Source organism: Miscanthus floridulus, chromosome 7, assembly GCF_019320115.1.
Source record: "Miscanthus floridulus cultivar M001 chromosome 7, ASM1932011v1, whole genome shotgun sequence".
Taxonomy (NCBI): domain Eukaryota; kingdom Viridiplantae; phylum Streptophyta; class Magnoliopsida; order Poales; family Poaceae; genus Miscanthus; species Miscanthus floridulus.
Genome location: NC_089586.1, coordinates 43,987,643 through 44,002,059, shown reverse-complemented (window position 1 = coordinate 44,002,059; position 14,417 = coordinate 43,987,643). Strand labels below are relative to the sequence as shown.

General features: G+C 44.0%; 1 protein-coding gene and 1 long non-coding RNA gene across 2 annotated transcripts; both read left to right on the top strand.

Moving 5' to 3' along the window:
* Positions 1-1,783: 1,783 nt before the first annotated feature.
* Positions 1,784-6,014, top strand: LOC136463123 (protein NDL1-like). Its single transcript, XM_066462153.1, has 11 exons — positions 1,784-1,861; positions 3,946-4,045; positions 4,144-4,241; positions 4,360-4,448; positions 4,545-4,605; positions 4,683-4,769; positions 4,854-4,931; positions 5,011-5,067; positions 5,156-5,211; positions 5,320-5,455; positions 5,560-6,014. The coding sequence occupies exons 1-11, from the start codon at positions 1,799-1,801 to the stop codon at positions 5,779-5,781; spliced, it is 1,047 nt and encodes a 348-aa protein (XP_066318250.1). The 5' UTR covers positions 1,784-1,798; the 3' UTR covers positions 5,782-6,014.
* Positions 6,015-9,366: 3,352 nt separating this feature from the next.
* Positions 9,367-10,888, top strand: LOC136463122 (uncharacterized). Its single transcript, XR_010760915.1, has 4 exons — positions 9,367-9,628; positions 9,780-9,867; positions 10,142-10,249; positions 10,479-10,888. It is a non-coding gene; the product is annotated as an uncharacterized lncRNA (long non-coding RNA).
* Positions 10,889-14,417: the final 3,529 nt, after the last annotated feature.

Sequence of the window (14,417 nt, the reverse complement as noted above, 5' to 3'; positions counted from 1 at the left end):
CCGCCTGCCACGCCTCGCCACGGCCCGGCCCGAGCCCGGCCGGCGGCGGCGGCGGCGCGCGCACGCGTGTGGCACGCCCTTGTCCGTTTCTCAACTTCTCAAATTAGACGGATCCATTTCAATCATTTAAGTTGAGTCAACGTCCTTTTAACTTCCAATCCGGTACAAATAATAATACACACAATTACAAGCCATAGAGTTATTAATTTATTAGATATATAAATGGGCCTAGCCCATAATAAATCCAACATCCTCTACGTGCCTTATGAGTTCAGATCCTCTACCATGCAGAAGCTCACTCTTAGCGATTCATCTTATCTCATGAACGAAAGGAGCCAGTTTTACTATAGCAACGGGGTTTAAGCAAAGAGTGACATTCCCACCCCATCTACTTATCCATCTCTTGTGGCTCCCAGCCATCACCCTCATCATCTCCTGCCACCTTTATACCAAGTTGTTCCTTTGACCCCCTACCCATTTTCATCACCTTTATATTGCTACGACTCTAGCGTCCCACCTCGTCACTCTAGAACCTAACCTTAAGCTTTGTCGTCGCGATGCCGCACCATAGTATTTTCATAGTGGGGAAAACATGAGTGTTGAATCACACTAATACATCTACCGAGGGAAATTCGGGTTGCCAAAAGAATATAGACTAATTGAGGGTTTTTTTGTATAACTTCAACAAACTTGGGCTCCTCTGGCTTCTTATGTTATAATGCAGTTATAGTACTGAAGCTGGAGCCACAAAAGCCCGCCAAAAGAGACCTAAGGGTCTCTTAGTTTTATTGTTTATTTTTGTTTGAAAGTAGATTTTTTTAAAAAAAAGTCAAGAAAAGATAATATATTCTTCAAGGGTCGCAATATCACACGCATGTGCCGGTCAAGAGGCTTTGGCTCGCAGACACCCTAGTCTTCCTCCTTTTGCACACCTTCTCTTCTTCCCCCACACTCCCACACTGCCTAGCTCCACTGCCTCCCGGCATCGTCCTTGACCACGATTGCTTCAAACCCTAGCCTCTTCTCCTTTAGATCTGGTGCAAGCTTCCCTGCCTCCACCACTCCCCAGGCTCCGGTGGTGCATCGCCGCTTCTGTCGTCACGCTAATCCTAGACTCTTCCTCCTTGGCTAATGTCCTTACTGCCTGCACCACTCAACCGGCCTCTTCCACTGCTCTGTTACCGTCTTTACCACTAGTATCGCTAAGCCGGCAACCATGAACCCCCCCCCCCCCCCCTCCGAAAGCCCGAAACCTAATGCCGGCGCGATCTTGGTAACCGGTAGCGGTAGGTGAGTTCTCCGTCCATTTTTTTTTTGTCATGGATTAAGCACTTACCATTCTTATTACTAATAACAAGTAGCTAATTTTGTTCGCTGGGACAGTGGAAAGAAATCATGTGTCATCCCATGGACTAGCTAGTCATACGGTGGACTGTTTTACCCGTCCGTTAACATGCCAAATGGAGCGAGTAATCAAATCTACAACGGGGGGCTGCGCTGCAATAATAGGGAAATGGCGGAGCGAACATAGGACAGCTAAAGGCAAGTCCTCCGCCCCCAAAGGCCCAAAGGGAAGAAGAAGGGGGGCGCCGAGGAGAGAGAGAGAGAGAGACTGTGCGCCCGCCCGCCTGCCCCTCCCTTCCGTCATTTATAAGCGACGGCAACGCAGGCGAAGAAGCCGGGGAGGGAGGGGCGCACGAGGCAATTTATAGGGAGGAAGAGGAGCGGCCGGGCCTGAGCAGAGCAGGCCGGGCCAGCCATCTCTCCTCTGCGGCGTCCGAGCGGGGCGGCGCCCGAGATGGGGGACTCCGGCGGCTCCGTCGTGTCGGTCGACGTCGAGCGCATCTCCTTCGGCGGCAAGGTCCGTCGTACAACGGCCCTCGCCCTCCTCCTCCCCGTTTCTTTGTTTCTCGGCTGTTTCAGCGCTCTCGTGGGAATTCTTTTTGTTTTCTCCTGCTCTTGCTGGCGTTGGGTCTCGGGGTGTGAAAAGATGCCAGCTTGGTGGTATCTGCTGGTGGTTTGGGGCAGAGGAGGGATTGGGCCCTTGAATTTCGTGGCCCCTGGTCGTAATCGGATTTCCTGGGTTGCATTGCGATTGCGTTTCTATTGCGGCATTGGGTCAGTTCAGCAAGTTGTGTTTGTGTCTGTTTGTTGTGTTCTTGCTCATGGATACCGATTGCCGCCCCTTATCCACTCGGATTACGAAGCCGGATAGAATTCATCTTTTTTTTTACTATGGCCCCATAAAACAAACAGCAGCCCACGCCGCGTATTCTTGGCAATTGTTTTTGATGTTTCCACCACTTGCTCTTGCGACCCGCAATTCGTGAAGCTGCATTTCGGAGAGTCGGCTGCTGAAGCAGCAGCAGCCGATATGGCGGATTCCTCGCCGCTGCGTCTCCGCCGGTCTTCGTCTGCCTACGTAACGTCCTTCAGTGTCAATATTACTTCCCCTGCCCATCGGACCTGACGGTTCTTGCCTGGCTGTTTGGGACCTGACGGTTCTTGCCTGGCCGTTTGGTTTGCTCCATGTATCCAATCCAACCTGGCTGCCTAGTTAGTTGACGTAATCTAGCTCCTCAATCGCTTGTATTGTGTGCGTCTTGTGCCCCTTCATCACACGATTTTAGCGCTAAAGATTCTGGCCCGACGCTCTTCTTGCGTGCTGCTTCGGTGTCCTAACCACCACTTTTCTTGTACCTCTTGTTTGAGCAGGGGTTCCTAAACTGTCTAGTTCTTTATTTGTTTGGTTGGGCTCGTTTGGTGGTTCTCCGTGGAGTGGTTTCTCTCTCAACGAATTACTCGGCGAACGGCCGACCGCTTTGAAAAATTGGCCACTTACTGTATTTCACAAATAAAAAGAGCGCGTGATTTTTGTTTTTCTGTCAGTTAATTTTAATATAAATGTTTACCTGAAACTCGTTTTGCCGTAGGAAGACTTCATGCAGTTTGGACAGATGTTCCTCTTTGACTGTGGACTAGTGCCTGATTAAACGGGGTGAAAAAAAAATTAGTGTAGTTTACAAGTCCCTTTCGATGTGAATTTCTTTTAACTTCCAATGGTATGCTTGTGAGCTGGCAGTCAAACCATTCCTCAGTACAATATTTATGTGGCAATCGGATCTTCCTGTGACAGAAAGCAACTATAATTTGTGTTGGTCTTGGCATATTCTTTTCTTGACAAGTATAGTTATGTTGCTTGTGTTATGCTGGAGGAATCATCTGTAGTTCGAATTATGTTCTGTACCACTTCTCTTCGCTGTCCTAGAAGGCAACGGTTGTGGAACCATCACTTTAGCACCACTTTCATCATAATGAAACTATTATATTCTCCTTCTCTTTTCCTAGCATCTTGTCAGCCTTTTTAGTATTATATACAGAAAACAGAGATCCTTCCATCATGAAGTCATCACCTTTGCGTCATTTGGGAGAAATACTTGCCTTCAAGGCTGAAGCGTCAGTGGAGGACTGCCCTGAAAGAAGTGTTGGAAATAGTCACCTAATTTCTTTCTTGACCGGGTTTAAATGACCATTTCTCTTTGCATGGTGTTTCTGGGCTGTACCACAGCTTCCACAGACAGCTTAGTTGTACTATGAACTATGGACACAGAAAGTGCATGACAGGCTAAATGTTAAGCATTATATGGATTTAAATAGCTTTACTTTGATTGATGCACTTCTGGTCATGGTATAATCTACAACCACGTCTTCAATAGACTGACATATGGTGCATTTACTAGCCTCAAACAATAGATGATTTGGTAGAAATGTCTTATGCCAGCATCAGCGGATGCGCGCCTACAACTGTAAACAATAGTTGTTTCTTATTTTCTTGTGTAAATTGCAGTGTGGGAAATTTCAATCTTCCTGCTGGATGAAGTTTCCTTTAGGAATTCTCGCTATCTTTTTTCCCTTTTTTGACATGTTTTAATTGTCTATATTCAGGAACACCATATACAAACGAGTCATGGACCTGTATCTGTTGCAGTGTATGGCGACCATGACAAGCCTGCCCTTGTTACTTATCCTGATATTGCTTTAAATCGTAAGTACTATCCACTTGTTTAAAGTATACCAGTTCTCCCTGCAAATTTTTCTAGCATTTTATAAATGTTCACTCGTTTCCTTGTTATAACTTGCCAGATATGTCTTGCTTCCAAGGACTATTGTTCTGTCCTGAAGCTGCTTCGTTGCTGCTTCATAATTTTTGCATTTACCATATTAGCCCCCCAGGACATGAGGTTAGTAGTTTGTAATTTACTATTAAAAATAAATATGTGTTTGTCCCTAATGTTATTATGCTTTTGTAGTTCTATGGCCTCATTAGTGCTTTTTTTCATTCATATGAGAACCATATAGTTAGGAGCTGCTCCAATTTCGCCAAATGCTCCTATACCATCTGTTGATGACCTGGCAGATCAGGTCGCAGATGTCCTCGATTTCTTTGGGTAAATCCTCTATGAAATTATTATCTCATAAATCTGAAAAGAATATCAAATGATTGGAGTAAACTTATGTTGGCTGGTTTAATTTCCTTCTTCCAGATTAGGCTCTGTTATGTGCTTTGGTGTCACTGCAGGTGCCTACATTCTAACTCTGTTTGCGGTATGTGCTTCAGAATTAGTGTGTTAGATTTATTGCTTGTCCATCAAAAAAATTTATTGAATTATCTTCTTTTTCAGGCAAAGTATAGGGAGCGGGTACTAGGTCTTATCCTTGTTTCACCTCTATGTAAAGGCCCCACTTGGACTGAGTGGTTATACAGTAAGGTAGCTTTGCTGCAAATGACTCTGACCCTCTGATTTTACATATTTATGAAAAGCACATGACTATTAATACAGTAATATTCTCAGGTGACATCCAATCTGCTGTATTACTATGGGATGTGTGGGTTGGTGAAGGAGTGCCTACTTCAGCGGTACTTCAGCAAGGTAGATAAGTTATTTTGGCTTTATCCAGCTTGCATTTCTTTGATTGATCTTGAATAATTTCTTATGGTGTACTCCTTAGGAAGTGCGAGGATTCTCTGAATTACCAGAATCAGACATAGTGCAGGCTTGTAAAAGCGTAAGTACCACAGAGCTTTCACTTTATTAATTGTTCTGATTTTATTGTAATATATTATTAAGTGTTAACATCTTCTGTCATCTTGTAGTTGCTCGATCAGCGGCAGAGTATGAATGTATGGCGCTTTGTACAGACGATGAATGAGTGAGTACACATTTCACACCTGTGTATATTATGATGATTATTATGCAGTGGAAAGATACTGAATTGTGGGGAAGTTACCATCCTTAATTGCTTTGAGTTGATTTGCAGGAGATATGACTTGACTGAACAGCTAAAGCTGCTTCAGTGTAGAACCCTGATTTTTGTCGGCGAGAATTCTCAGTTTCACACCGAGGCTGTTCACATGACATCGAAGCTCAACAGGAGATATTGTGCTCTAGTTGAGGTAACTAACAATCATCTACATGTTTGCCTGTACCTCAACGCTCTCTAACATCCAAATATTACTTGTTTCTAAATACCAAGTCTGGCAATCGGCATGCATTGCAGGTCCAAGCATGCGGATCACTCGTTACCGAGGAGCAACCACACGCAATGCTTATACCAATGGAGTACTTCTTCATGGGATATGGCCTGTACAGGCCTAGCCAGCTGGACTGCAGCCCGCGCAGCGCCCTGAGCCCATTCTGTATATCGCCGGATCTCCTGTCACCTGAGAGCATGGGGGTGAAGCTAAAGCCGATCAAGACGCGAGTAAGGCTTGAAGTGTAGCAGAAGTAAGGGGATTGTGTGCTTAGGGGCTGACATGGTGAGAGGTTAGGCTAACTTGCAGGTCTGTCTTAATTTTTTTTTGGAGATATAAAGTCAAGATACCTGTTATACTGCCATGTATATATAGGAAAACGCTAGGTTGGTGAGCTCGGCTGGGGGTGGGTGGGTTCTTGTATTCTTTGATTTGTAGCCTGATGAAAAACCTGTAAATTGGTATTACATTGTTTATCAAAGGAAAGCGAAAGAAATAATAGCAGAAGGTAAGGTGTTGCCAATCATTATCTGTCTCTTGTGTGCTTTGCCTGCCTTGAAGGGAAGAGGAATGTTCTTGTGAGCTGGACTTGTGAACTCCTCCTAAATCCTCGTTCGGTGTACAGTCTCTTATGCCATTATTATTCTGGCTGAAGTTTATCAGTCAGTATTTTTCTCTCACAACAAATTAGCTTCAGCCGGTTTATCAGCCGGCTTTAATACCAGCCGAACAAATCTACATTATTGTTGGCATGGTCGCATTCATTGGTTTCCCATAAAGAAATGTGGTGTCAAGATTAGATGTGGTTCCCCAGAGAAGCATATATCCAAGGAGGGACCAGCTGCATGTATTTGTTCGATTTGTTTGGTGTTGATTTGATTTGATTCCTTTGCGTTGCTTAGGATTGGGACAAGGTATTTAGATACAGACATGTGCTAATTGGCTTGCAATTCTGTCTTGTTAACTAAGCCACCGAAAAATAACTAAGCCGGAAATACAAACTGAGCCAGAAACTAGATCACAAAGCCTAACCATGGTCATTTCGCTGGAATGTTCTGGCATGCAACAGGCACCAGAGTCCAGACACAAATGGCTTGGGTTGCTACCTGACCTGGCTAGGCAAACTTGTCTGGGCAAGCAACCAAATAGACCCTTGTTGCTTGAAGAAAGTAGATACGATCTAGTGCTTCTAGTTGTAGGCAGCATGCAGCAATGGATGGCAACACAGTCAGACGCCATAGTGCACGTTGCACAAGCTATATAGGACTATATATGAATTATTCTACATTTGCACTACACTGAATAGATAAAAGAGTAGCACTGCACTGCACTGAAGTCTGAAGGCTCAGTAGGTTTTTAACCTCCTCTTGATTTTTTTTTTAGAAATACATGTGTTTTGGAACAATTTTTCCGGTGGTTGTGCAACAATTTTATGTATGGCTCGAAGAAGTTCTTCTAATTCTCAGACGCCGAGTGCAGAGCAATGATGTCGTCAATTGACTCTGCAAGTTTTCTGACAACATCTGTGGATTTCAGAACCAGAGGCACGTCGACGCCAATTGACTCTGCATTAAAGATAGCTAACACTTAGCAAAACCTTAGTGCACATTTAGATATATAATATCTTGCATATGTTTTGATAAGTAGGTTAGAGATCACTATAGTTTTAAGTTGCCTAATTTAGCTCTTAGACGTCATGGTCAGCTCAAAGCTCGCGTAAAAGCACGCGGCTGAAGGATGGTCGTCCATACACTAGCTTCCAGGAGTGTGGGGACATTATATAAAAGAATGGTTATTAACATACATAGGTTTTGAACACTAAAAACCTCAATAAATACAAAACTTATTGTCACAAACAATAGAAAATTAAGGCTTTTCTCAAATGGCCATTGAACTCCTTGTGTTCATGAGTTGGGACGTATACATAGATGTTTATTCCCAGGATATATATAAGTCAGAAAGATGCTTGAGGGATATGTTAATAAGCATGGCTCTAAATCAAAACCAAATTGCATATAGCCCCTTGCATGTAAAACTTGTTTGGTTGGGAGCTTAAAAGCAATTTTGCCTAGCCTCTCTGCTGCCTGTATCCTGGATGCGCCATGTTTGGTTCATGTCCTGATTAGCTGCTGTGCCAGGCAAGTGGATCCTCCGCCAGGCCACTGAAATCAAAGCGCCTGGTGGCTGCAAAAGTTGCCTGAGCTAATAATGGTGGTTAGCTGGTTGACTACCCAGGAGATCATGAAACACATCTTAATCAACATTATTTCTTTGCAAAAGTTGTCACTATATGTATCCTTTAGTTATTAAAAATATCGAGACATTTTTTACTAGAAATATATTTTCCTATTCAATCTTATTAAATGAGATTATCTTAGTATCAAACACATGACAACAATGTTCAGGGTGCTCAGCTGTGCTATCCTCAGCCGCTGCTATTTTTCTTCTGATATGAACAGTACAGTGCGTGCGGCAGTGGTTGTTGTAGGAGCAGCCACAGCGTTGCTGCAACAATCACAGCTTGTAATAATATATTTTGGTTAATTAGATTATAGAAATACATGTTAATTATACAAAGAGAAATAAACACACACATTGCGTCATGGATCTTTTCTTATTATTATTTTAAGGCACAAGAGCAGAACGTTATAGATATCTCACAGCTTGTGTTCTTTCTGTGAGGTCAAATTTCTATTAGACTAATCAATCAGAGAGCAGCGGTCACCTTAGAAGTAGTAGTTCATGGCAGATGAGTTCATGGCAGTAATACACCAGCAACAGAACACTCTTCAATCTCCCGCAAACATTAATTTGACTGCATTAGTTATTAGAACTTAGAAGTAGAAGTAGAAGTGAACTGAACCTATATAACTTTTAGCTAGTTGGGTTCATTGTAGTGGAACCTACTCACCTGGACTTAAGTCCTTGACTTGACTCACGTGTTACTAGATTTATTCTAAGATTTGACGGCAGTGACGATAGCAAGTCTGTGATGACGATGCTAATGGTACTCATAGAGATAAGATGCGTGTTCGTAGGAATGAATGTGCGTATATGTACCAGTGTTTGCACTGGTTTTGTCGTTGTGTTGTGTTTTATGGTAGTGATATGATCATTTTTCATGATGTTCAAGCCATTTAAAATTAATGTTCAGTGCCCCAATTAGTAGCTGAACCTTGAAAAAAAACTGACCGATTAGTAGCAGGATCATAGCAAAATAGCCCTAAAATCGCCGCACTGAAAAATACTGACCGATTAGTAGTAGGGTCATAGCAAAATATATAGCCCTACTAAAAACGCCATGATGAGTCGTGAGGAAAAAAAAAAGAGTTGGAAGAAGGGGCGGGGCGAGCTCAACGCTCCACAACGAGCGAGCAAGGCTCGAATGAGCAACAGGCTGGCGGTTGCCGCGCCGTTTTTGCTCCGTCGCCAAGCTCCATGGGGAAGGTGAAGGCCGGGTCATGGCTCAAGCCCATTTACCCCTCCTCCCAACTCTGGTTCATTTCATGGACCATAGTGTCGTTTTTTGAGCAGGCCTCAATGTGGTAACAAAATCAATACGGTACCTAATAATAATAAGTGTATATACTCAAGGCGAGCGTGTGAAGGTGACCCAATCTACCTATACTTACTATATACATTACTACAAAAGAGCGAATGAATTCATATATACTTGTCACCCAATATTTTTTTTACCCACCTCTAATATAAACCCTTAGATTAATGAGTGCCTTCAAATCTAAGAATCCATATCAATCTATCGGTGCGTGCGTGCACGACGGCCCCCGGCAACGACACTGCTAGGCCCGCGCGCACGGTGGCGGCGGCGCGACTCCAATCCACATGTACGGTCTCTTGAGGTGCCCCCCAAACCGTACCTGACGCCATCGTCTGCGGCAGATCGATTTGCTGGAGAACCCGGCGATTGAGGATGTCGTCCTGCTCTCGGTGTTCTGATTAGTTTCTCTTTACAGTCAATTGGATATTAGCCAGGTTTCCAAGTTAGAAAAAGAAGCTTTCTGTTCCATCATGGCCTTCCCGTCTCCAGCACCTTTTTTTTCTTTTTTTGTTGATGGAACCAGCAGATAAATAGAGGTGAGATGGCATTTTTATCAAAAACTAATTTGTGAAAACGAATTTTCCTGAAATAGATACATCTTTTTTATCTGCATGTTATGTTACCAAGAAGATCTGCTAGACAAACGTATGATCATGATCGCTCTGGCTAATTATGCATGTTATTTAGGTATCAAGTCAAGAAGAAAGTGGCGGCAGTAAACTCAGCCTTGCGTGGTTGGTTAGATACGTTTGATTCTCTAATGTTTCCAGCTACGGTATGTGGCCCAATATCACACAATACTTTTCACAATTTGTGCGGGTTGTTCATAAGGTTGAAGTATGTTACCAGGGATTTATTTTACAAAATCATGACCCCATTTCTGTATGACTGTCACAGTTCCATGCAAGCTCATAATTAAGCAAACAGAACTTGTTATTATTAAGAATGAGATATTAGAATGGGGAAGTATATGTTACTTGATTTTGTAGTTCTTGCTAGCTGATACAGTTGTCCTTTGTTTTGTTCTGCTGGGATGAGATAATGCGCAGAAGCAAGGGAGCCTGAGGTTGATGTGGATGTGGAAGATGGATATGTCAGGAAAGTTGGGGACCTTGGAGATGGATGCCTCGGCGTGTCACATTCAGTGCTTAGGTCTGGTAAGCGTCGGTTTGATGACAACAACGATGCAATGTATCCTCTTTGGTTTAATTTTGTTCAAAAAGATAGATTGTTTGCCTGACTGTAGTATATGGTACAACATTTCAATGAAACGGCTTATTGGCAAGTTCACAATGGTGACCACGAACTATCAGCGCACCTCATGGTTGAAGATCTTGAATTGTTTGAGTGATGAGGAACTTCATGTAAATGGTGGCTTTTTGTCAGGGATTATCCAAGTCAGTGCTGCGGGAGCAGTTCAAGTCCTTCAATGCTGCATTTGAGCATGCGCATTGGGTGCAATTTGGGTGGTGTGTGCCAGACAACCAGCTGAGAGAAGAGCTCAGGACCTCAATTTGTTGAGAAGCTGCTGCCAGCATACCGGTCAACTAGCTGATGTTGCTATTTATTCTTTTATTCTTCACAAGGAAGCTGGTGCTGGCATTTGTGCTTGAATTATGCTGTGCTGATAGACGTGAGTATAATTTTGGTGATCTTCAATCAGAGATGGCAAATATGAATACATTTTGGGAGCTTCCTGAAGCTGTTAATCGCCACAGTGGCTCCTACTCTGTAAGAGAAGTTCATTTGGTTACTACTATTATATAATTTGCAAGTAGCATGCCCATATAGGAAAATCTTTCAGGAACGCTGGATAGCTGGAACTCATGGTAAATAGTCTATGCTTTGTGGATTAGATGTAAAAAGATTTATATGACTCTCATGTACCACATGAATTTGTAATATGATAATAACATGCTCTTACAAATTCAAAAGTAAACTTCAGGTCTTCTCCATGGCACAGTTCTTTTCAGCTGTCGAAACTAATATAAAGATGTACTGCTAAGTGGAATTGTTGATTTCTCCAAGATTTACACTATGTTACTATTTTAGTATATGATCAGTAAGTCAGAAAATGGATGCTATTTGGCAGGGATGTTTTAAATTTTTTGATTGTGTTCCAAGTAGCATGCCCATATAGGAAATTCTTTCAGGAACGCTGGATAGTTGGAACTCATGGTAAACAGTCTATGCTTTGTGGATTAGATGTAAAACATGATTTTGTACAAATTCAAAATAAAAATTCAGGTCTTCTCCATGACACAGTTCTTTTGAGCTGTCTAAACTAATATAAAGATGTACTGCTAAGTGGGATTGTTGATTTCTCCAAGATTTACACTATGTTACTATTTTAGTATATGATCAGTAAGTTAGAAAATGGATGCTATCTGGCACGGATGTTTCAAATTTTTGATTGTGTGATTATTTTCCATGTACTTTTGGGATGCTGGCCCTGAGACCTGAGATGATTTTGTCACTTGCTGGCTTGCTGTTACCCTCTATACCTCGAAACTGCATTTACGCTTTTCTTGACTAATAATTAGATTTGATTTGAAGAGTCATTGAAGAATCTTGGGTTTTCGGATGCTTGTCTAACCACTCTTTCTTCTGAAGGTATGCAAGGAAAATATTTTGGCTATCGCAGCCGGTTAATCGCCTTGTGCTTGTCGTAATAACATTTCTCGCTCGCTACTAACCTTTGGCTTACAAGATCTCTCTTTTGTCATGTAGATCCAGTCATCCTGAGATTCTTAGGCCTCTCTCGTAGGAGGAATGTACTAAGAAGTGCAAGTAGTCTACTAATAGACACGTGCGTGCATGTCTAACTAGTTTTTATTAAACACCAACACGATCTGGCCTGACAAAATGAGCCCATGGATCGAGGTGTGCTGACTCCAGGACCCAGGCCCAGAGCCCACAGGGCTGCAGCCATTCATTACTTGCGGACTTGCCGGAGCTGCTGGGTAACGGCCACTCGTGGAGGGTGTGCGACCCCCGCCACCGCCGCGGCAGCTCCGCCATGAGCACCACTTCCACTCCTCCGATCGTAGAGGCGGGTAGGCAGCGGATCTACTGAATGGCACTTTGCGGGCTGTATTTCTCAGGGCAGCAGAAGATGCAAAGCCCATATATACTGACGAAAGGCCCATCAATGGAACTAGGCTGGGCTACTCGTTCAGTGGGCTGCATGACTGCCTTTGCCAATGCCAGAACGCCACACGTTTTCGCTACTGGGTGTGAATTGTGAATTGTGAATTGTGAATTTGTGATATGCTAATTCCTTTGGGGAAATAATGTTACAGTATGACATGAACCGGAGTTCATGTAAAAAAAAGTGAATGGTTATGGGTGCTTAAATTCTGAATTGTTTGAGAAAGTGGTTGAGATAGTATGTTCAGTAACAAGCCGATTCCCAACTTAAACTAGAACTGGCCGTGGTTTATTGGACCAAGCCCAGTTTTTGTTGTGTGTTTGGTGGCCAGCGATTTGGCTGTGTCCTCTCTGTCTAAAATTTGATGGGATCTATTCAGAAAAGTATGTAACAACGTTTTTTGGACGGTTGAAAACTAGAATTTGACTTCTGACCCTCGTATCATGGAAGTGTTCTGTACTTTTGATACTAAATTAACATTTATCAGATGCACAAAGACTTATGATACTAAATTAACATCATCAGTTAAACATTTAAAAGTTTAATCGAATTTGCAGAGAAGAGCACAAAGACTTATGATACTAAATTAACATCATCAGATGCACCATACACTATACTGAACACAGACGTGATTGGTTAAGGCCAAAGTTTGTGATCGCCATTATACTAGGCACTACTACAGAATATTTATCCGTGTCGGGCGTTTTGGGTTTCCCGCGGCGGGCAAACCGGTCCGACGCGGCCAAAAGGCCACGGTAAATCGTGGCTTCCCGCGGCGGACAAGAACGCCCGCCACGGCAAATCGTTCAGGAAAAACAAAAAAAAAAGAAAAAAAGCCCACACGGGCTTGGATCCGGGCCGCACTGAACCTAGATCCCGCCGCCGCCGTCGATTGGATCCGCCGCAGCTCCAACCCGCCGCACCGCCGGAGGGAGAGGAAGGGCCGGGGTCTGCGCCGCCGTCGATTGGGTGGGAGGGAGACGACGCCCCGCCGTGGATCCGCGACGTCGCGGCGGGTTGGGGCCGCCCCTCCATGGATCCGTGCCGTCGCGGCGGGTTGGGGCCGCCCCTCCGTGGATCCGTGCCGTCGCGGCGGGTTGGCGCCGCCCCGCCGTGGATCCGTGCCGGACGGGTGAAAGGTCCTTGTTTGGTTTTGGTAATTGAGTGACAACTTAGGTGGACTAATTGTGTTTATGTGAGATACACAGGTGATTAGTCCACAGGTACATGTGTATGAGCAACATATGCCATGGAGGTGAAAATGGCTTAGAGATGTTGCAAAGCTCACACATGTGATGATGAAGGAGCTTATTGCACATGAGACATGACATTGAGTCATGTGATCAAGGTGGAGAAGATCAAGACAAGACTTGGCTTGATGGACCGGTTGCAAGCGTGAAGGGCAAGTCGAAGGCTTTGGAGTGATGGACCGCGTGGCGGTGAAGCTTGAGCAAGACTTGGCGCCGATGGACGATGGCAACGGTGAAGAGCAAGTAGAGTCAAGATCGATGAACCAATATGATCATGTGATGATATGAAGTGGATCATATCATTGTTGATCGTGTTGGTGCATGTGTTGCATCGACATTGAAGGAGATGGAATGGAATGCGCAAGGCAAAGGTATAACCTAGGGCATTTCATTTCACCGGTCATAGGTGTGTAAAGAAGTTTATGACCGGGTTTAGGATAGATGGCCGTACTATCAAGAGGGGCAAACTTGTTTGCATATTGGTCATCTAGTGCCACTCGAGTGATCTAACTTTGCATTGTCGCTAGGATCGAGTGGCGTGGCAAGTTGAGTGGCTAACATCCTTTGGGAAATGATTGTGAAAATGCTAACACACTTACACATGGTGGTGTACACTTGGTGGTGTTGGCACATTTACAAAGGAGGTGGTGTTTGCAGGGGTGATTCGGCGCTTTCGGGAAAATGGAATGCCTATTTTCTATTGCGCCGGATGCAAATTCTTGGTGGTTAGCACATTGGAGCAAGGGTGAAGAAGTTAGAAGTAAAAACGAGTTGGTCGCGAAGACGCTGGCGTCGGTCAACTGACCGGACGCTGGGTCTGAAAGCACCGGACGCTGGCAGGCTACGTCCGGTCAGGCTGACGTACGATGACGCAGAAGCTGGAGTGTGACCGGACGCTGGCTGCGTCCGATCAAGTGTGACCGG

What these genes read in the sequence shown, in the direction of transcription:
- LOC136463123 (XM_066462153.1), top strand. Translation starts at nt 1,799, where the DNA reads ATGGGGGACTCCGGCGGCTCCGTCGTGTCGGTCGACGTCGAGCGCATC. An exon ending in GCATCTCCTTCGGCGGCAAG is followed by an intron (nt 1,862 to 3,945) that starts GTCCGTCGTACA and finishes GTCTATATTCAG; the next exon opens with GAACACCATATACAAACGAG. An exon ending in GATATTGTGCTCTAGTTGAG is followed by an intron (nt 5,456 to 5,559) that starts GTAACTAACAAT and finishes CATGCATTGCAG; the next exon opens with GTCCAAGCATGCGGATCACT.